The 23,839-nt window shown below is 39.0% G+C and overlaps 1 protein-coding gene across 1 annotated transcript in view; it reads left to right on the forward strand.

Annotated features, from left to right (window-relative positions):
• The window catches only part of ADCYAP1R1 (adenylate cyclase activating polypeptide 1 (pituitary) receptor type I), a 106,043-nt gene that overhangs the window by 30,252 nt on the left and 51,952 nt on the right, over positions 1-23,839 (forward strand). Inside the window, exon 3 of the mRNA XM_010561278.1 lies at positions 20,175-20,282. Coding sequence (XP_010559580.1) covers positions 20,175-20,282 — 108 coding nt within the window. The remainder of the gene's footprint in view (positions 1-20,174; positions 20,283-23,839) is intronic.

Raw genomic sequence — 23,839 nt, forward strand, 5'->3', positions numbered from 1 at the left:
ACTGACTCAAGAGGGAAGCTGGAGGACAAGTTAAGCTGTATGGACTCCCTAAGATAGTTAAAGCTTAGTTGAGGTGATCATCAGCCTGGGAACGGTCAGTTAAGATGACTCAGAGAAAAGAGGCAAAAATTGCTGTAATGGAGCAGAAATCTCTATTATCTCCTTGGGCAGCATGAACACATTCTGCTAACACATTCAGGAGTGTTTTGGTGGTTTAGATGAGGACTGCCTCCTTTGCAAGCCCTGCTAATATACCGAAGTTTAGTCATCTTCTCAGCATTTCCTGGACTTCCATTCAGATGGGAAATGAAGGGAAAGAAAAGTACTGGAATTTAACGCCTACAGCTCTGAAAACACCATTAGCTGCAAAGCATGTGTATGAGCTACTATTCCATCCCATAATATACTCATCGTAATAATTCCTACCTGGTTCTTTCAAAGCTATAACTTTCATAATCCCCAGAACTGCCAGGAAGTCCTTCTTTAATAACTCAGGAACAGAAGTCAAAAGAAAATAAAAGGTGAAATGGATTTTGTCCAGGCAACTGGGTAAGCTACTGACTCAGAGAAGATGAGTTTCTGGGAGCAGGACTGAATAAAAGTACTTTTCTGCAAGCAGTTTAGTCATTGAAAAATGCAGGTTTAGGTTAAATTTTGAAATAATTTAGGCTGAAAAAAATCATTAGCAAATGTGGAAAATAAAGATGTATTGACATTTCACGACAGAACATTGTTTCAGAAGTATTGCTACTTAAATTTAATTAGTGTTAAAAAATAAAGAAATGTTAAAATTTTTAAAAAAGAAGCTAAAAATAAAACTCCTTGTCTGACTGCCTAACTCTCTCTTATTTCATGTCAGCCAAAAGAAAGAAAAAAATCTTACTGAATTGAATGGAATGGGTTTTTTCCTTTTTTTTTTTTGCTTAACAATCGAAACAAAATATCAATTATTTACACTTTTCCACTTGTGAGTTCCTTGTTTCTATGGTGACAGCTAGTTCATTAAACCACACCACCTCTCTTTTTTTGTCTGGAATTAAATAGTATCAAGAAGCCCGATCTTCCCTTCTGCTACATGGCATCCATGATGTGCAATAAGAGGCTGATCTAGAGTAAAGAGGGACAGCTTCTTTATAGTATATGCAGAGGCTATCAGTAAATTGGGTTTTGCCCCATATCTTTATTTATTTGGTTTTGTGTTTTGGTTTTGGTTTGTTTCTTTCTTTCTTTCTTTTTAAATGACCATTTTCAAATGCAAAGTGCAGTAGAAGTGTCTGCAATGGATTTTACCTGTGGGGCAGGGGGATTGTTTTAATTCATGTTACCCCAAGCTGCAATTGTGATCATTACATTTAATTGTAAGCATGATATATGAGGTCACAGCTGTTAAAAAATAAACAATGAACGGCAGTAAAACTTAAGCAATGAAATGAGTTGTGGTCTTTCCTGTGCTGCTGTGATCTGTCGATATCTTCAGTCACGGACAGCTGGAAGCTGTGACAACTTACAATCATTTTTAACTTTTTAATGTCTATAGTACCGTGGCAGAAAAGAATCCCCAGAAGACTATTAACATGTCATCTGAATTGGAACTGAGTGACCATCTATGATTTTAGTTTTCATCAGATCTTTGCAGCTCCTTTTAAACCGTGTGCTTGTGCTATATCCCATCAGGCAGCTGCTGCAGTCTTCTGCAGAAGCAGGTGCATTTCAGTGCTGAATTAAAGTGTTTCCTTGCATGCAAACTGTATTTTCATGAAGGTCCTAAAAACATGTCCTATTTCTGTAAAAATGAGTGTCAGGTGTCAGACAACCGGATATTCTTTTAAAAGGGAATTTTGAGAAAATGCTCTTTTGTTCCTATTCCCATGGCATATTCTGTAGCTGTCTGATGTATTTTCTGACAAAAAGTGAGTCTTTATTTCTTCTTTAGATTGTTAGTCTCACTGAGAAAAACAGCAGTAAGAGAGTGAATTCGATTCTTGCTGGAATCAATGGCACAGTTGACTGGTTTCTAGGATCTTTATTTCTAATGATGGAACATGGATTAAGACAGCACTGATTCGACTTTGAATTTCTCTGCGCTGGCAGTGACTACATTTCAGAGAAATCCTAAGTGAACCCTAGACTTTGCATGTAAATTGCATTCTAGTGTCCAATAAGTTCCTGAAGCAGGAGAATTAGAGAATTACTTTGGAGATTTCTAGGACCAGATTCAGGTGCACATAAACAGCAAGTGTCTCTACATTCCTTAGGGTATCAAGACGTTCTGACACAGGGACTACAGAAGATCTGTGTCTATCTGGACTAGCAACTTGGTCCCCTGAAGCATCTCAAATTGCACTAAAACCCTATCTTTTTGAAAATAAATTAAATCCTTACAGTGGAAATACTTGATGTAGCTACCTAAAAATTCCATGTTGAGTCTAAGTTAGTCACCCAGGCGCCCTCAATAATCAGTGGTGAAAAACAGAAGACTTCTAAGTGCGGATCATTACCCACAGACATCTTCATTTTATCACTGGAATTGCTTTCAGGGCTTCCGTAAATACATTGGCTTTGTGGACTATAGTGGAAGCTGAGATGCTGGGGAAAGGGTTTTATTGTATAGAGACAGATATCCAGTGCCATTTGAGATGCCTTGGGTGTCTGAGACACCCACACAGTGCTGAAGGAGTAACAATATTGGAATAGAAGCAGGAGGTCAGCTGACAGCTCAGGTGGCCCTAGCGACACGCACTGAGGCAGCTAAAGCCCACTTCTGTTTGCGTACAGACATCTATGTTTAGATTTCTTAGTCTGAACCTGTGGTGAGACACAGGAATGGGTTGCCTGGAGAGATTGTGGATGTCCCATCCCTGGAAACATTCAAGGTCAGGTTGGACGGGGCTCTGAGCAACCTGGTCTAGTGGAAGATGTCCCTGCTCATTGCAGGGAGTTGGACTAGATGACCTTTAAAGGTTCCTTCCAACCCAAACCATTCTGTGATTCTGTGTTTCTACGAATCTCGATGGAAAGAGATAGGCATCTCCAGAGAACCAGTCATGTTTCCTAAAAGTCCTCTAAAAAAATGAAGGAAGGTTTGTTTGCTGAAGGATGTTACTCAACCTATGAAAAAATGCCTAGCTTTCTTCATTGATTGTAGAGACAAATTAAAAAAAAAAAGTTTACTAAAGTGAAGTATTCTGAGCACTGGCTAACAGACATGCTTGGTTGTTTTTGACAGAGAAACTACAAGATTACGGCACACACACATCCACAGAGTTTGGTTGTATTAGTCAAATTACCCAAAGGCGAGGAAAGGACAATACAGCAATAATTTATGATCTCTGCTTGAGCTTATAAAAGCCTAGAAGGATGTAAAAGATACTGGTACATATGCTAATAGTTAGTAAAGACAAAATCCAAATGTTGTTCCTTTTTTTAATTCCTCTAGTTTGGGCTTCTGTTGCTAATGAATTCATCAAGTACAGCCAGTGAATATAATAGGATCTACCAATACAGACTGAAAGCAGGATTCTTGGCTGTGTTAAGGGTATGTTTTATCACCCTGGTATGATGAAGGATCTGTAATACACCTGCCAGTTCCCAGTCTACCCCACAATAGCTCCCCATATAGAATGATGTTTCCTGTTGCTGGCAATGACAGTATCCGTGTCCCTTCTTCTGGCTCTGTGTTGGGAAGAAGCACAGACTCTAGAGCAGAGACATAGTGCGTGACACTGGTTTTGCATCAGCTGACAGGCTGTGAACTTGTGCAACGCCCAAAGCTTTTCCAAGAGAAGTGTGTATGGGAAGCAATGCTCCAGCCTGGGACCTGCTGCAGAGAAGCATGGCCAGAATCCCCCTTTTACGTACACGTGGAGGCTGTGGTCACCCAGTCCATCATTTGCATGAGATGACAACGTCAGTCATCAAGCATCATGCAGGGTCCTTCCATTTGCTTTGTTTCTTTTCAATCCTTCATTCAGTCTCTCATCAGAAGTAGATTTACCAGGCTTAGCAGTGGCGCAGCCCAGGAAGCGAACTCATTGGACCTTATTTTCTGGGATATAATGGGACTTTTGTGAGCCTGCGATGAAGGTGGCATTGTTTGAAATTCCGTCATTATTCTTCTGTACTTTGATATGAAGATAAGAACAATATCAGGGATTTTTTTTTTTTGCAGTGAGACGGCATGAAGTTTTTCTCATGGAACTTGAGATTTCTATACCATAGGTATTTTTATCTTGGCTATTGTCCCAAAGCTGCCTTCACAGTCAATGGTCAAAAGTTGGCTTTTTGAGAGAATGACTCATCAGACTTATTTCAAATGTCTGCTTTCAGATGAGAGACATTGTTCTCTAGAACTGCCTATTTCTATCTATTCCTACAAAAATTTTGAGGGCTATTCAAATGTAGATGTTGGCACTTGGACAGTTGAATTCCACTCTGGAAAGCACATTTGCCAGTTACTGCTTGCTTTGTTGATGAGGATGGTTGCCTGTACTTAGACCACTAGTGGGAGAAAAGCAAATGTGATGGGAACAAGAAGGCGTTACAACAAAATCCAATGGCTTTTTGTTAATAACTTCAATTGGAAGATTTTCTCTACGCTCTTAAGAATCACTTCCTTTTCACCAGTCTATGGACTTCTGGAGGAACATTCTGACATACCACATTTGGTATCTTTAGAATCAATCCTTTTGGTATCTGCGTGTATTGTAGGATCACTTGGGAAGCTCTAGTCGTTGATCAAGTGTTGTTAGACCAAAGACTTGAGAGAGTTTTCTTAGCCTGTTCTTTTCTGTGAATTTTTTTTTACTTATGAGACTTCACCAAGCACTGATATTCTCTCATAGGTGGCCAACGACTAAAATTGCTCAGCTGTACTATTTCATTTCTTGTTTCAGCTTATTCTGAGTTACATCCACCACTTCTTAATATACCTTACAAACTTAAGCCAAGAACTTCATCACAGGAAACTGCCTACTCAATAATACATGCAATTGAATTGGACTCCTGACAGGTTTTGCATATTGATTTTTCCTCAGCAAAATAAAACTGAAGAACAGTAAGTTAAATCATCTTCAGACAGACAAGCAAGTTACAGTTCTATATCAAGTTATTAAGTACTCCATCTGCTAAGTGGTAGAAAAACATAGGTATGTACTCCCCTACCATGGTAAAAATTAGATAACTCAGTTTTACTTACTTTCAAAAGCAGAAGTGCAAAGTAACTTACATGTATAATACCATCTTAAATATGAACTCCCTAAGCCCTTACTAAGCCCTATTTTTTTCCACAAAGTTCTTCATATTTCTGCTTAATTAGACACTTAAGCTGTGCCCTTTCTTTTCTTGCAAATTACAATGGATCAGATTGTGATCTTTGAAGGATGCTGAAGAGATTTAGAAAGTGGAGACAGCCCTGCAGTATCTGCTGAACTTCTTGGCCTCTTCCATCACTGGAAGAGCACAGCAGCAGGATCTGCATGCCCAATATTCATTGTATTTTTTTTTTTTTTTAGTTTCTGGACAAGGAAGGATGGGGGTGGGGAAAGGGAGATCCTTGGCTTTGCCCATGAGCTGCTAGCCAGCACTGCTGACTCAGAATGTGCATGGTAATTTGCTCCTGGCAAAAGGGAAGAAAAGAAAATGTGCAATTCCTTCCCCAAATTCCTCCTGTGAAATATAAGGAACGGGAAAGGAAAAAGGGAAGAATATCTCAATTTCATGCAGTTTTCCAGCCTTTTGTAAAAGAAATGAAGCAAAGAAGAACTCTTCTCGTGTTTTGTTTTGGGGGCCATAAAGCTTAATGTGTTGAATTTTGCATGCTATACTAGAAAAAAAATAACTTGGCCTGTGCTGTTGTTATGCTTCCCAGCTTGAGATTTCATTTTCTAGTATGAATTCCATCACAGAAATAGGTTATTCTGTGTAGCAGGAACACTTTAGCAATACCACGCTGAAGTCTAAAGGTGAAGTTAATCTCGCATTAGCTAGCTGAAAGCAGAATGTTTTCTTAAAGTGGACTTGTAGGCTCCTCCATAGGAAAAAAAAAGAAAGGAAAAAGTTGATTCAACTAGGTTATCTTTGATATATAATTTAAGGTAATTTGTTAATGTCAGATACTTCAGAAGTAGGATAGTATACTTTCTCTCCTATTGATGTGTGATCTGTTTTTTCCTCTTTTCATATCTACAAGAATTGAAAGTTAGGGTCGAATTCTAAGCCAGCTTTTCATTTTGTTTATGTTTTCAGATATGTGCATTATCCCTGCAAGATAGTTGGAAAGGAATAGAATTTAGAAAACTTGCCATCCAGACTTCAGATTGATCTCAGTTAAAATAAATGATCTTTCTTCCTCTTCATTCCTGAATTTTGCTTCTGGATGCCCTGAAGACTCATGATTTTTACAGCTCGATGAATACATAGTGTCTTATAAATGATTTACAGATGAATCAAAGTAATTACCTGCCTCTTGTACCATACTGTAAACATGTAGTTTAGAGGCACTTTTGTTTTTAACGAGGGTAGTTTTGAGCCTCAAGCCATGCGGAAATATCGAAACAGACTCACCTCTCAGCTAATAATATATTTATAGCTACCACCAGCTTGTTTTGTGAAAAGATCACTAACAAATCACACTTTTAAGGTTTTGATAATTCTTAAACTAAACCTTTTGACAAAATAAGTGCAGCAAATGCCCAACCAGCGGGGGGGGGGGTTCTGCGGTCGGCACCAGGCACAGCTCTCGCCTTTCGCCGGGGGTAATTCTACTGCTGTCAATCTGCAACCTCAATGCCCACTGAATTCAACAGGCATTTTCAACACCTCTTTCAGTAAAGAGAACTGTACTGGGCTCTGTATTTAGGGGAAAATGGTCTCCTTGGGGAACAATTGCATCACCGGATGTTAAACATCTGATTTATTGGCTAAATTAGCTGGCTAGTCTCCCAAGGCTCCTTGTACAGTTGATAGATACCGAGATTTACATTCAGTTTGCATATTAAAACACCTAAATTAAGGTGGCTTAATATGCAAGCTGAGTCCCACTCAAGGCGTATCCATAATCTCAAAGAGTTTAGCTGCCTATTTCACCTCCCAGTCCCGGATTTCCTTTCTCCATAATTCACATTTATGATTTTATTGTCTGGCGCTTTTTTTTTTTATTTTTTCTTTTGAGTAAACCAAGTGGGAACCCTAACCAACTAGCTTTGCCAGGTAAGGCACATGTCTGAAGTTAGATGGTGCAATTTTCACCCTTCAAGAGCAGATAGTTGAGTCTTGTGGACAAGCACCTGAGGTGCTCTTCTTATTGATCCTTTTCCTTGCCTTTCTGATTACCCTAAAAGCCAGTTCAGACTTCCTGAATACCTGCTTTTCCAGAGCAGCTTGCACTTTTGATAATCAAGCCATACACTTCATTCTCACACAGTTGCTAGAATTGATTGGTTTGTTTCCTTTACAGAAAAACAAATCAAAGGAAGCACAGTGAAACAACGCAGCTAGAAATCACAACCAAAACAAAAGGCAGGGTTAGAATAATCCATAATTGAGTGAATAACCAGTACCCGTGTGAAAAAAAATTATTGGAAATAGAAATCAATGCACAATTAAATGCCTTAGGAGAGAAAACAATTATTAGAGTGTGTAACAAGAGTATGCCCAAACCACATGACAAGAGCAAAGCCAAACTGAAATAATGACCACAAACAATTAATTAAAATGTGCTGAAGGACTGTTATATACTTTTTGAGAACATGCCTCATCTTTGTTCCCAAGACATGAAAGTATTTGACTCTGCTCCAGGTTTTTGGTCATATAGCCAAATGACTAATATAATTCTACCTTGTCTCCCCTAACCTGCAAACTACTTAAAACAGAACACATTGTTATCATAATTGAATAAGCTAGAACAGAATTAAATACAGTACTCCCAGTCGGTAGAACTATTTCATAATGGTCTTCATACAGGATATACCAGAATCACTGATTTGTTTCCCATTATTCTTCTGGATTGAGAACCGATAAAAGATTTAAATGGTATGATTACAATAGCTGATCATTCCTGTTGACATGAATAAGATTTCTCGCTTGGGTTACAAATGGAGCATTTTTTGTGCGCTTTCTAATTTTTCTTCTACACATACCATAAACAGTTAGTCTATGGACAGAGTAATCTATCTGAGGATATATGTAAATATATTTTACATTACTATTCTCTATACCTGTATAAATACATACCTATACCTATAAATAATTTCTGCATCTAACTGGGTCTTACAGTAGGGGTTAATTTTATATCTGCTAAGTAATATGACTTCTGTTCATTCTCAGAATATCATGAAAAAAATTTGTTACACTCTTTATATATGACACTGATGCTATCACAATCCCTGCAAGTCAAAAATTATCAAATGACTGAAACATAAAGAAGTTTCTGGACCTTTGTGCTGTAACTCAAGCATGCAGAATTGTGCCCTGTAAGGTATTTTTCTCGTCCTTTGTCCAGCTAATAAGAATGTCGCAGACAATGAGAACTCCCAGCTTCCTTTTAGATATTTTAATTATGGTTTATTTTGCCTGGGTGCAGTGAATAATCTCTATGACCTCCCCAGGTCCCTTTAGGTTTATTTTCTGTTTTTCCATAATTATTCCACATTCCAATAAATACCACGAGTGAAAGAGTATTGATTATATGCATGCAAATTTTCATAGTTATTTATTACTTCAGATGGGAGTGTAATTACCTGCCCACACATATTTGTGAGCAACACCACAGAACAATTTATCTTCCTACTAGGTCTTTAACCTTTTCTAGTAAGAAAAGAGGGAGGAGGAATAATATACTTAATTCATTTTCGTATTTCTTTTTTAACTCATCTCTCAATTCTCTAAACTAGTCTCTGACTTACAGCAGCTTTATACATGGAGAAACTCATTGACTTTGTTGGAATTAAAGCCTCATTTACAGGAGTAAGCAAAAGGAAAATGAGGATCTGCAGACACTTTTTTCCCAAATATGGTTAAAACCCACCCAAATACCATTCTTCCCCAAATACCACTTCCTGCAATGACTACTGTAATGGCTTTTATGGCAATAGTGACTAAACCAGCAGTGTTGGAGGTTTGCTGAATATCTCCATGTGTTACTGATGTTACTGGTCCTCTACCATAAATCGTCAAGTAGTGATGGCAGCCTCAGCACTCTCTAATGACTTCTTCCCATTTCTTCCTGTATCCTTTCAACCTTTAGACAAAAAAGATTCACCGTACTTGTTCTGATCTAAAGGTAAGCGAAGAGCAATTATCTTGTCTCTAGCAGTTCAGATTTTGCATTACCGCCACTGTAATTTTGGGCCTTCTTGTGTCCACTTCCCACGGTTTTCTGGGCATTTTCACCTAACAAGTTTCCTGTATCTAAACATCGGAAATACTTCTGACCTCTTCCTATGTCTCATTATGATGTTTATGGGTTTTAGTTTTTTGTATTTTACTATAGGTTGTTGGGAGATTTTGTATTTTGTAGCTCACACAATATAGAGTTGTAAGCAGTATGCACACATTTACTTTTTCTGGATTAAATTTATATGGCCTCTGCTTGCTGCTGATAGTGCTGGTCTGGGTGTGATGGCACTGGTGGTTCCTTCCCAGTCTACATTCCATTCCATTTCTTCCCCTTCTCTCTCTGCCAAAAAAAAAATTTCCAGGGGGTGGAAAAAAAAAAAAGGGAAAAAAAAAAAAAAAGAGAAAGCATCCACTGTTCATTACCAGGGGAATGATTATGATAGTTCTCCATGCTTCACTAGCACCTCCTTTGTCCTTCTCCATCAGGCACTCTACCTCCCTTTTCATCTATTGATACATTGGCTTTTCGTTAGAGTTCAGATTGTAACCTGCCCAGATCAAGGCGGATATTTTGACATGAAGGCATCTAGTAGCTGGGAACCTACTGAACAGTAATGTTATTTCCTTTAGTCTCTTTGATACTGACCAAAATTTCCCAGGTGTATGCAAATCCTTGTGAGGCTGGATTGCATTTAATTTTTGGTGTTATTTTTTTCTACTCTCTGAATACATTGCAGGTAGCCAGAGAAGTTCAATATGAAACAGGAGACAGGTTTTGTTAAACTCTGACGTTGTTATTGAATCACATCTTTGCTTCAAGATTTCTTTTTCAGTTACTCCAAAACCTTGAACAAAATACAGCTTCTGTCCTCCTGTTCAGGAGTATGAAATGCAATGTGTCAACATGCCTCTTACCAAAGTCTGAACTGGCTTTTTTTGTCATGTATTTATTTCCTTTGTTTCCTCCACTAGATCATAAGGTTCCATGGGCTCTAATAAGGAATTGCTTGAGTCACCACTAGAACAATTTCCAGCAGAGGTTATGGAATTTGCACACTGGAAGAAATTAAGTTATTTAATTCAGTCACTTCTCATTCTCAGAAGATTTGAAGAAGTAAATAAGAAATAAATGCCTCTCAAGAGTATCCATATTGGCATCACTGTGGTTACATCAGGAATGAATTTGGCCCAAGATCTGTTAGAAGTTGTCTTCTGCTATAGACATGCCTTTTCCACAGAGATAACTATTTATAAACAATAGAAAAGCAAGAAAGTGAGGAGGACAGGAGTCTGAATATGAAAGGGCAGCTTGCTTCTGAGCTCTGAGATAACTCTTGCTCTGGAGAGTGTTTAGCTTTCGATGTTAACGTTTGCTTGGTTTGGTTTTCCAGCTGTAAAAAGAGCAGAAAATCTTCTCACCCTCAGAGCTACCATGAAACCTAAATAATGATAATTTGTAAATTCTTTTGAGGGAACTTAATATATGTGTAACAGAATTTAATATAATTTCTGAAATTATCAATCATATAGACTTGAGGTCAGTTGTTATTTTCAGTTGTTTAATGTCTGTCTGTTTTGATTGGTCAATTTATCCTTTAAGAAACAAGTTGCAATTCCTGAAAAAATTTATTGACTAGGCAACTGTTGAACTCAGGCTTTGCCTGAATAAGTCCTATTGAAAATCCTGTTCTACCACGTTGGGATTTTTTAGGATTGAATTGTAACCCCATACCCAGAGACTGTTTCAAGGTTTATGTCCCATTTTAGTCCCGCTTCAATGCTGTTGTGAGATTAGTTAGAAACTAACAAATCCAAGGAATATGTTATCATTTTTTTCTTTTGTGACAGAACAGATTTGAAGCCCTGAATTTATTACTGGGAAACTTCAATGCTCAAGAGACCTGCTACTAAATCTTCTCCTCATTTTCTTCCATGCAACTAAATCCTCTCTCTGTTTTCAAAGGAATGCAGACTCCAAAACATCAAAAAGACATGCTGAAAATATTTCAACTTTCTCTGTATCCATGGTAACTAGTTATCCTAGTGATCTTTACAGATGTCTTCTTCACAGACCCATAAATCTCATAATGGGCCAAATATCACTGTTCTCCATGGGTGGCAAAAGTGGCAGTGAACTGTTCAGCTGTACAGCTTGGAACGGTTCCTTACCTACAGCCCTTGTTGAAAGCCAGCATTTGCTGGGAGGAGCCTTAATACTTGTGGGGAAAAAACATATTATATATGAATCTTTATATATATTATATATAAAAATATATAATATGTATTTATATCTATCCAGCTCCTCCATCACCAAAACCACTTGTAGGCTTAGTTAATATTGTTAATTGAAACTATTCAAAAAGGTGAGACACAGCTGATAGTGCTCCATTGTGTTGTCTTTAGTAAATCACTTTTTACGGGTAGGTTGTGCATGTAAAGGGGAGGATTCATTTGGGCAGGATCTGACAGAGGAAGGTCGGGCTTTGTGGAAGAGGAACGTATCTTTCTGGTTCTTACTCTACTGCTTTCTTCTCAAACTCTGTCTTTACTCTGCAAACTTCAGCCAGTATTTTTACTATGCTCTTCCCAGAAATTACTGTGAGCCCAGTCATTTAAGGATTAAAATTTGTAGCACTGTGATGTACGAAAAGCCTGCTAGGCACTGGTGGAAGAACCTCCCTTTTCCCGTCTCTCTCGGCTTGGAGAATTAATGGAAGGTAGAGTTGATAAAGAAAAGTTCATGACCGCTTCTCCTAAGAAGCGAGGGGAGCGAGTCAGAATGGCGTGGTGGTGGGGTAGGATGATGACAGTCATTTCGGATGCCACCGGCAATGAAAGAAGAGAGGGGTACGGGCTGCTGCCAGGCAAGGCTCCCTCCAGCAGTACCCCATCATCTCACATAACACATGGCCCGAGTGATGCCAGATTATCTGCAGCTGGCGAGCTTGGCACTGGCTCAGGTTCTGGCAGCTTCTGAGTCTCGTTCTGTCCTCCAGCAGTGTTGGAGTAAAATCTCCCATTTTTTTTAGCGATTTCACAGAGTCTCTCTACCTCCAGAACAGCAAACTGGTGACTCTCTCGTAGATGAATAACCAATCCTTTTTATTATATTTAAAGAAAGGGTCTTTTTAAAAACCACACCTCTCCATTTCCCAGATTATTGGCTTTCTACTCTTCTGTATAATTAGACAAAGAAGTGTTCCAAAGATTTTGCCAAACTGAAGTTTCCCTTTAAAACTTTCTGAAGCTCACCTAAGGCCATTTGGTTGGCAGCATTTAAAGGATTCTGGACATTTTCTTGGGTGAGGTTTTCTTGGCAGGTAACAATGCAAGAACAGAAATAAGTTCAAGCTTAGAATAAATATGCTGTGATTGTAAAGAATTAAACAGCTTTAAAAGAAGAAAAAAGGTTTATTCCTCTCTAATTATAGATAACAGCTCCTATCATTTAAAGGCTGATCTTTGCCATATATAAAATGTTCAAGGAAAAAAAAAATAATTTGGTATTAACCCTTCCTTTTGAGGTGTGTTTCACATGAGACCTAGACAAGAACCTTTCACCCTCGAGATTAGTTCTAATGGTTTGATTTTTGCATAAATGAGATCTTCATTCTCTTTTCACCTCTGAGACAGGTCATGGTAAAACAGTGACTTGTGTATGTATTTGTATCTACTTTTACCCCCCACCAAAGTAGTAGGAATAAGGATAGAGTTCTAATTTATAATTTGTGTGGCTCAGTCCTTAGCTGGTCAGAAGGTGAACCAAGGTGCTTCAGTGACGCAGAACATCCAAGCCAGGTGAAATCCTCTCTGTTGAACTTTGGTAAAAAAGACTAGCTCTCAGTTCTAAAATATACAATTTATGTTTGACAAATGCAAAGCATACGCACTTAATATTTTGAGAGCTAAAGCCTGCTATCTTCATCTTATCTTTTTCTTCTCTTATGCTATAAACCCCACCATTCCAATCAAAGAAAAACTACTGTTTCTGTTTCTTCCACTTTTAGCTTTTAACATAATCTAGGATTAACTTGGTACATAGGTAGTGAAATATCTCAAATAATTTTTTCCAATGTTCTCTTTCATATATTAAGCTGATGTTTTTAATAGTTCTTTGAAAACAGTGCTGCACTTAGTACATCTTAGATCTCTGAAAATGTCATCCTGTAAAACAACTCACTTTAATGATAACGGTGTACCAGTACAAAATGCTATCGTATTTTATATAATTATCATTACTTAAAAAATGGATTCTAAATAGTCATAATATAGTGTTGCATAACTTTATACCCGGGACAGCAGTTACCTAGAGAAAGGTAATGGAAAATATTAAGGTAGGCCGACTGTTGGTAAGTTTGACCACAGTTTATTTTTCTTCACATGCAGCCCTAGCTGAGTCAGTCACTTTGACTATACATGTGGAACTCCTCTGCTCTGATTCCAGCTGGTTTAAGCCTTAGATTAGGCTTTCTCTTGGTGCCTTTTCTAATCAGTGGAGGAAAACACTCATCTCCAGAGGATAATTTATCTTAGAAACCCTCTGGCAGTGCCCTCCGGAGGTGTCTGTTTTTCTTCATGCACTGTAAAAGGAATGTAGAACTTAGCTCAGATTTGCGTATATAATGTTTATACCATTAAGGTGAATGAATTCCATGTTGGACAATGCAAAGGGCAGCTTGGTGCAGCAGTAGCAAAATTTGGAGAGAGGAACAAATTCTTAGTGTAATAGCTGTTCCAGATGACATATGCTGAAAGAATAAATAGACTTTGTTCAAATAATTCCAAAGTCTATAAGGAACAGAACTGGGAAGGAAAAACCCTTCCCTTTTCTCTGCTCAGCTTCCTCTTGTGCTTAGTCTTTCATGCCTACTTTGCATATAAGATATCTTAAGGAAGGAATAACTTTTCTTTTCCCTTATGCATTATCAAGTATTCTCTTTTCCAACATAGAATGTCTTCCGTTAGTGTTTTTCCCCTTTGTGTTTTTTTCCTCCTTTTATAACTTACTCTGGAATATCAGTTGATGTTTCTTTTTTACTCTCTTATGGCCTGGACTTTCAAAAGAGACTATTGAATCTGAGTGTTATAAGTTTGCTTCCCAACTCGAAACATCTACAGAACCACCATTTCTGTAATAGGAGCTCCTGTAAGATACTTTTACTTTGAAATGTCAATTACTTTTGAAAATCTAGGCCCTATACCCAGGCCTCACTTAAGCCTTTATTTATTTTGGTATTTACCTAGATTTATGAAAGAACAGATAGGACCTATCTCATTTTCCTCTCTCTCTGGAAGGCTATATATGTAGTATGCCCTTTAAAAGTTACTGTGCGTCGCATAATTCAGTTTAATATGCTGGCTTGTAACATTACATTTCCTTTGATATTACTCTCCTGAAGGCAATATGACCTTGAAGGTGATATTTTAAACTAATAAATGAGGAGACGAACTGAAAATCAAACTGAATGCTGTAAGCCAAAAGGATGGATTTTCATCTCAAGCCTTTATTTCCATACATGAAAAATAGGGAAGTCTAACATTTATATATTTACATTTTTTCTTGATTTCCTAAGGAAACAAATTTTATGCGAATTCTTGTCTATTCCCTTCTGTGTATGAATCCATAAATCCCTTTGTCCATTGTCCTGTCATTCCCTTTTTCACTCCCCTCCCTCACCCAATAATTTTGAGTCCTCTGAATAAAGTCAGCAACATTTGACAGAGGTGCACTAGTCTTAAAACTGCAAATTCCTGTATATTTTGTGAAAACAGTGTGATGAGTACAAGAAAGGTGTCAAAATAAATATTGTCATGGACAGGGGGACAGGTAGGACTGATCCATTTTGTTAAGAAGAGTGAAAGAGTGAGCAGTGAATTAGTACACAGGGTCTTGCCATCCAAAAAACACGTCTCTGCTTTTGCACCTTCCCTTGCCAAAAAGTTAGTAGTGATGAGAAGGAGGTGTGTTACGCTAGGGACAGGAGAAGGACATGGGAGGATGTTGTGGGTACTGTTAAGATGATTTAAGTACAGAGAGTGTAAATGAGGGTATTGCAGTAGAGGCACTATGAGAAAATAGGATATAAATCCATAGAAAAAGAAGAGTTTGTACATAGTCCTGGTGACACAGTGTCTCCATGTTGATAGAAGATAACAGGCGCTATTCTCTGTGGATTTAAAGTGAGGTCCATTCCTTGAACTCAGTGAACTTCAGCTATGGGGCTGCCTAAAATCTGGTTTTATATCTAGCCACTATCAGATCTGGGACTCTCAAGACAGCCCTGGACAGAGGAGAAAAAAAAAAGATAGGGGAGGTAAGCAATTTCAGAATTGCTCTTTATCACTGCTATTCTACCAGTATGGCTTGGTTTGGTTGTTTTTTTGTTGTTTTTTTTTTTCTCTTGGTGCTTGTCCAGACATTTCGGGTACGAGGGGAGCCTTTCAGCTGCCAGGACTAGCAGGTTAGAGAGAAAGTGTTGTGCTCTGAGAGGCTTAATTTGAAGCAAAAGACAGGAACAAGGCTTGTGTGAACCTTCACGAAGGAAGAATGACTAGAATGGTTTTATTGTTAGGTATAATTTTAAAAATGCATCAGAAGATTCTGCAATGATAAATATCCATAGTTTCCTCCTTGTTATGAAATTCGGCCTTTCTCTGAAAGAGCTGTTCTTTTTCAGTGGCTGCCAACTCAGATCCATCCTTAGGTATATGAGGCACCTCTGTCAGCTTCAACAGAGGTAAATTTAAACTTAGGTGTGGTGGGCTTCATATGAAATTCATAAAAATTCCGTGTTGCGCTTCAGCTGAAATCAGGAGTCTGTTTTTTGAAGTACATTTCACAAGAACAGTACAAGGTGGATCCAGCCACAGGAAGCTTACAGTCCAAACACGAGATTTATCTCACTTTTACATGAAGAAGCTTGACACAGAGATGTAGGGATTGATCACGTAAGGGATTTTCATAAGCAACCACTGTGGTTTGCCTGTGGTTTGAATTGCTCAGGAGCTACACAGGTATACTGACATTGTCCACAGCCTGCAGTAACACGTCCCAACCCTCAGCTGGACTCCTCCGCTCAGGATCGGAAAATGGCTAAGGGAGGCTCCATAGCCACTGGTTAGCCCTCTGCCCAGAGGGGAGAGCTGGTTCAGCTCTACTCCAAAACACCACATAGACCCTATGGGCAATACAAGCTTCAACCATTTAATAAGCAGCTGGCTGGGCTAAGCTAGTTCTTAGTCTTATTCTACTGAGTGTAGCCAGTGGAGAGATGGAAGTAGATTTCACAGGGTGATTCACCACCTTAAAATGGGATTTTCTTTATCTGGAAAGTCTCTCTCCATGAACTAGAGAGGCAACTTTACTTAGCTGTATAGGCTAAAAAGGGTAAGTCTTAGGTATCTGAAGTTAAACCAATCCTGACTAATCCTATATTTGAATGATCACTTTGTGTTTCCTCAAAAGTCAGTGACAAGGAAGGGGGCTCCCAAAGGATCATCCATCCCACCGAAGAACAGGTAACTGCTGAATAAGATGAAGCACTCTTCTGCCCACGCTATGAAGAGGACATAAGTACTTACTCAAGACCAGATGCCAAGTGTTACACCACTTATGTTAGCTAAGATGAAACCCACAATGTTTACCAAACATGAATTTCAGTCTGCAGGTTGCAGTGCAGACTTGGGAAAGAAAGGCAGGATTTGTGCTTTCTCCACAGTGCCTTGTTTTCAAGACCACCCATTAGCAAGACCCCCTTTTTTTTTTTTCCCCACGCCAGCCCACATGAAAACTTGCTCTTTAAAACCATTTCTTGTTGTTACTGATTTCTAACATGTTAAGAAGCAGGAAAATTTGCCTACTTGAAGCTGCACCTTGCTGCTTGCAGTATCTGAGCTACCTCTTTCAAAACTAGTTTGGGCATCCCTACGTGACACGGAATGGAGACATACCGTCAGTGCCAGAGGAGACCACCGCTGTGCAGTTTCACACTCAAGTCACATTGATTTCCGTGGGCAGATTTCACCCAGCAGGAGTTGCTGGCTGTATCGTGGTTTACAAATGTAAGGGGATTGTGCACGCTGTCCTTTATTCCATTTAAATTTTTTGTCATCCTTTTCTTTGCTCTTCTAAATTGTTTGTTTCAAATATGCTTTTCCAGGCAGGATCAGGCAACATTCCCAGCGGTAGTGTTCTTTCCAATCTCAATCACTCACCTATTTTAGTAACTAAGGCAAATCACTTCACTCTATGCCTCTCTCTCCCTCTCTTCCAATGTCAGCACATCAGTGCTTTCTAGCACAATGAATTTATAGTGTCTTTTTAAATGGAGCTATTTTTTAGCTCTGCATGGTATTACCACAAAAACAGCCACCTGGTATAACTGAATTTGATACACAGTGCTATGCAATATTTATTCCGTGTCTACATTTTCTTTTCTGCAGTATGGGGATTTCCTTGCATTTCTCTAGGTTGGTTTGCAGTATCTGTTGCTATCCCAGCATTTGGAAGACAACTGATATTGAAGACATAAGAAAGCTTTCCCTATTCCTATCAAAATCATTTAATTTGAGCAAGCAAGGCTAGCAGGTGGTTCTCAGAAGATCTCATTAGCCACTTTGACTGTCTCTAACACCTCTTGTAAGCAAATATCTCATTACCGTATCCTTTACTTTTGTACAGAGTGCCATACATCAGTGAACTACAAACCCATTACTACATGTCTTCAGAGTTACATGGTAAACACAGTCCCTACTGCGTGGACAGACACTAGCTATCAAAGACAATAAAATCTAATAGTGCTCAATGTGATCTTGATTTCCATCTTCAGTACGCTAACCATATCACAAAACTTTTCAAACCCCAGCCCTTGACCCTTTTGGAGATGTTCTAGTGAATCACAGCACTCATACAAAGATATCCTCATCTAGTAAAGGAAACAACCTGGCATAGGAGTGAAAAAAAGAGAGGAGGAGGGGGAAATGAAAAGGATTCTTTTTTTCCATGACGATTTAATAACCATTTTTGCAGTAATATAGTATTTTGGTGGGTCTGGCAAAGCTGAGGGATTTTTATCTAATAGAGTCAGGATTTTACATGGTTATTAATTTATGTTATGTAATCTGATGATATATCCTTTGATTTGAAAGAATGATTATCAACTGCTTAGCATATGCCATCATTGTAGCATCGTAATAGTGTTGTTTGACACTGACCTAATTCTTCAAACACTTTATCACTCAGAACTGCCCTATCCACCACACATGGTAGTATCTGGCTTGTATTTTTGTGAGGAGAAGATAGGGTTTGATTCCTTGCCCCTGAAGCTGATGGAAAAAAATACACTAATTCCAGCCCTGTGAGCATGCATTCTCCACTGATGGAAATCTGCTACTATCACCAAAGTTGATAAAGCTGTTTTTACACTGTTTTTACAAGTTGATAACCCATACCTCATCATATTGTACTTGTGCCAGTCTGAAAGTATAACACTTTGAAGTATTATCTGTTTTTACTGAAGATCTTATTTTTCTTGGCACATAGTCAAAGAGAGCATATTAATGGAAAACCACTTAGAAAATCATGTAACTTGCAGCTTTTAATAGTTGATAAAATGATATGCTTGATCTCAACATCGAATGCAAATAAGTAGTGGAGATGTTTATAGTTAGGTTTTCTTTCTTTTCCTGCTGAGGTAGAAGATCATTCCCCTTCGAGATTCTTTCACTAAGTCATTTTTTAAAACATTAATAGGAAATTCAAGAGATTGCTCTGAGTTCTCCTGTACACTGGGTAAGTCTTCTAGGTTTATGAGCTAGTAAGGTAGTGGTTTACAGAATTACAGGAGGGCTATTATGCTTCTTGGAAGCCAGTCATAGTTTGTCATGTCTCTGACACAGTGATCAGAGAGAAGCAGGGGCTGGGCTCCTTTTTTTGTACTTACAATAGCACATGGGACCTGAATTTTTCCTATATCCTAAGAGAAGACAACTCCCATCCACAATCTCATCACCTCCTCTTTCGACATGCATGTGACAGGAGGTTGGTCCTTTACCGCTTAGATCTTTAGTTCCAAGCTTGTTACTTGAAGTCTAATCTCTGAACAGTTGGTTAAATGCCTGATTCTGTCTTCAGCTTATGCAAAGTAATCATTAGGGGTCAAAATCATCCTTTTGGCATTGTGAGTTTATATTCTCCGGACTAAAGCATGCAGCAAAGATAGTGAATGATATTACAACAGTTCTTTACTAAGGAGGGACATTTCCACTCCCAATATTTTTTTAAGAAAAAAATCCAGCATGAAAGAGGTGAGCTTCCCTCCCTCACATATCCACAAAACTAGCTGTAGGATGAAGCAGAACCTGTTTTTCAGTTTCCAGTCATCTCCCTGTGTCAAATTCCAAAATGTGCCAATACCCATCCTTTGACAAGGATTAGAGCCAACAGAAATTTATAGAACTTAAATCAAAGATGTGAACCATAAACAAAAAAGTTTTAACCCGGCACTACTGAAAGATAGCTAAATGGCAGCAGATTTCATGCTCAAGGGAAAATTAGTTTCTGGTATATGTTGGAGTGATTTAACTGGGACTAAGAAATGTCATCTTCTGTGAGGGTAGAGTCTGGCCACTATTGTGCCATGCAACTACATTTTATGCTATTCCTATGAATGAAATTTTTTTTATTCCAGGGAAAGCTTATTAGAAAATGATACTGTGTATTATTCTAAACGAGCACATGTTCATGGGTAGAAGAAAAAAACAACTATAAACCACAATAACAGCGTGAAGAAAGGAATGGGTTTCCACCACTAATGTATTTTATCCCTCCTTCTTTTCTATAGGTTGCCCAGGAATGTGGGACAATATTACATGTTGGAAACCTGCAAGTGTGGGTGAAATTGTGTTTGTCAAGTGTCCTGCACTGTTCAGATTTATCATCTCTGAAGACGGTAAAGTATTTCCTCTTTGTTCTTTGCTTCTGTCTGATAAAGCTGCATGGCCAGCATGAATGTAAAACCTCATTCACATACTCAGTATAAAGGGAAATCTAAAACTACAGTAGTCTGGATTTGGGCTTCAGTTTAAAAAATACTGTAGAAAGCCAGGATGTTTGTGTGTAGATATGTGTGTGTGTGTGTGCGCGCGCACATGTGCAGGGGTACGAGGGAATGTGTGAAAAAAGCCTTCACAGACTGTACAAGATGAAAATATCACCAACTTTAATTGCTAAAGGGGATGTTCTGCCCTTGGGTCTCCACTGAAATCAATGAGACCTGAAACTCTGTTTGGGTCTTCAATAACTAATCATCACAATTCAAACCTATTTTAGAAAAGACTAAAACTCAGAGTGCATTCTGCTCATGCTTAAGGAGAACATAGGCATGAGATGACCAATGTGAGGAGTTCTCATGTTGGGAGTCCATTAAAGATTCCTGCCTTTTTGTGGTCTGTAGAAATGAGACCTCACCATCCTTCTGCCCCTTGCAGTTGGCATCAGCAACCAAACAAGCATATGAAAAATTGGAAATTGGGCTGTTTCTGCTTCCAGCATGCATTGCTGCCTAACAAAATTGTCCCTTGTCTTGCAAAAAACACTGCAGATGGTCAGCTAGGCTGGTGCATTTTCTCTTTTCTCTCTTTCTGTTACCACTTTAAGCTCGGACCAAAAGTCCCATGCACTCACCGTCGTTGGTAACCAAATCCTGTTAGACCCCACTTCAATCCTTATACAACCCAGCCGCTGCTCCCAAATGAATTGCTGTTAAAAGGAGAACCTATCTTAGTAGTGGTAATACTAACTATTTGACATAGTTATTAATATTACCTAGTGCTTTTTAATGGTAAGAGTCTCCGTGCAAGCTACAGTTTGCATGATACCAAAAACCTCTTTGTCCTTTCTCAATTTTTTTAACCTTTGAAATGCATGAAAATTTGCCTGGTAAAAATAAAAGTGTGTAGACAGGAGGAAATAGCTAATTGTTCATGGCAGATATATAGATTAGGTGTTATCTTGAATTCCTTTTTTATTTTTTTCATGATTCCATGAAATTATCTTCCCAGCTAGATGACTGAGAGTGCCTAAGTCCTCCCACCAATGTTATCTAACAACAAGCTTTTGCTGATACTTAACACAGTATTGTCCATCTCCTCCCAGCACCCATCTAGGCTACTGCAGATCACTTAATTAGCACTGTCCATTGAGGAACAAGTTCATCATTGTCCCCCAGGATCCCTTTTCCCTAAAATTATTTTACCAATGAATAATTCATTTACAGTCTTGAGTCCAGAATCCACCTTCTCTGTGTTACCACACACAGAGCACAATTTGTGGGTGACAGTAAGTGTTCCATACACAGCTCCAGAAACACTGAAATCCCCACCTTTAAATCCATCTGTCTGAACTCATCCAGACACTGAAGCAAGTGCCAATGCTCTTGTGAAATGGAAAGGAATTTAAGGATGATCATCTAAATTTACCCATATGAAACTTGAGATTTTTCTCTGTATGAATCCTCTAGACTCCATCTGTAGTCAGTGGAGAGAAAGAGACCCACAGAAGGCAAATTATGTTATTCCAAGAGACATGAAGTGAATCATACCTTGGAGATACCTCTCTTTATCCAGCAAGTACTAAGGGCAATTCACTTAAACTAGGCAACTAATTTTTGAACGGGGAAAGATAAGTCCCTCTTTAAATTATCAGGTATAAAAATATAATTACTGCTGTAATTCTATGTGCTTTAATTATAGCCAGTATAATTAAATATAATCTTTACTGCTGTGATATTTTTTCAGTATTGACTCGGTGGGTACAATGGCACATACTGAGCCATCCGTGTTTAGTGATAATAGAAAAACCAACATGTCAGCATCCAGTAGGGTTTGTGTCTAGCATAGGTAAGGTAATATTTTTCCCTCTTTCAGTTTGGTGGGTGTTTTGGGGTGTGTTGGGTTTTTTTTCCCTCAATTCTCCATGACTTTGCAATCAATTTTTGTTGACTACTTGTGAGCCTAATTGTCAAGCCAATTTTGGTCATCCTTTGCACAGGATATACACTCAACCAAAAGTTTTCACTCCTCAGTTATCAGTGATGCTTGCATCCCGTAGGCAAAATACTTTTATGTTATTTATTGCGCATCAGCAGATGGCTGATGTATAGTTATCTTCTGAAATAACTGCGGGAGGCCTGTTGCTCAAGACAGCACCTGTCCGAATTTCCATTACAAACCCTCCTTTTCAGTGACTTGTAACTTACACCCCCTACACACCCTCAAGCTACGATGTGCTGACACATGGTGACATAACATACCACTTTTCTCTCTCTCCCTGCATGTTTTGGATGCAGTGCTCAGAGATATGCCTTCCTGACTCCATCCCTACAAAATCAGGCAGCGTCCCTATAGTCTTCCTGGGATACCTGTCCCTGCTTCCACTGCCTGTGCATTTCTTTCTTGCCCTTTAGTCAGACCAGCAGGTCTTGACTCAGCCACGCCAGTTTCTTGCCTTCTTTTCCTGATTTTTAAGCTCTTGCAGTCTGTGGAAAGCATCCTTAAAAATCTGCCAGCTCTGTTCTGTTCCCTTGTCCCTCGGGGCAGCTTCCCAGGGGCTCCTATTGACTAATTCCTTGGAGAGCTGGAAGTTTGCTTTCCTAAAATTCAGGGTCTTGACTTTGCTCTTCACCTGACCCTTAACACTCAGGACCGCGAACTCCTCCAGTGCATCATCCCCGCAGCCCAGGCTGCCTCCAATCTTGATGTCGTCGACTGTCGTGGTTTAACCCCAGTCAGCAACTGGGCACCACGCAGCCCTCCCTCCCTCCCACCCAGTGGGATGGGGGAGAGAATCGGAAGGAAAAAAGTAAAACTCATAGGTTGAGACAAGGACAGTTTAATAGAACAGAAAGGAGGAAACTAATAATGATGATAATAACAATAATGACAATAATAATGATAAAAGAATTGGAATATACAAAACAAGTGATGCACAATGCAATTGCTCACCATTCGCTGACTGATGCCCAGTTAGTTCCCGAGCAGTGATCTGGCCCTGCCCCAGCCAACTCCCCCAGTTTATATACTGGACATGACATCACATGGTCTGGAATACCCCATTGGCCAGTTTGGGTCAGCTGTCCTGGCTGTGTCCCCTCCCAACTTCTTGTGCCCCTCCAGCTTTCTCGCTGGCTGGGCATCAGAAGCTGAAAAATCCTTGACTTAGTCTAAACACTACTTAGCAACAACTGAAAACATCAGTGTGTTATCAACATTCTTCTCATACTGAACCCAAAACATAGCACTGTACCAGCTACTAGAAAGAAAATTAACTCTATCCCAGCTGAAACCAGGACACCAACATCATCTAATCCCCTCCCTCCTCAAAGACAAGGTTAGCTCAATATGATCTATTCCAGAGCTTAACTAACCTGTTACCTATTAATGGGAAAGATCTTTTTTTTTTAAACAAAAAGTAATATAATTTTTAGGGGGGGGGGGGGGGGGGAGAAGG

Source organism: Haliaeetus leucocephalus, unplaced genomic scaffold (assembly GCF_000737465.1).
Source record: "Haliaeetus leucocephalus isolate CR32 unplaced genomic scaffold, Haliaeetus_leucocephalus-4.0 Scaffold0, whole genome shotgun sequence".
Taxonomy (NCBI): domain Eukaryota; kingdom Metazoa; phylum Chordata; class Aves; order Accipitriformes; family Accipitridae; genus Haliaeetus; species Haliaeetus leucocephalus.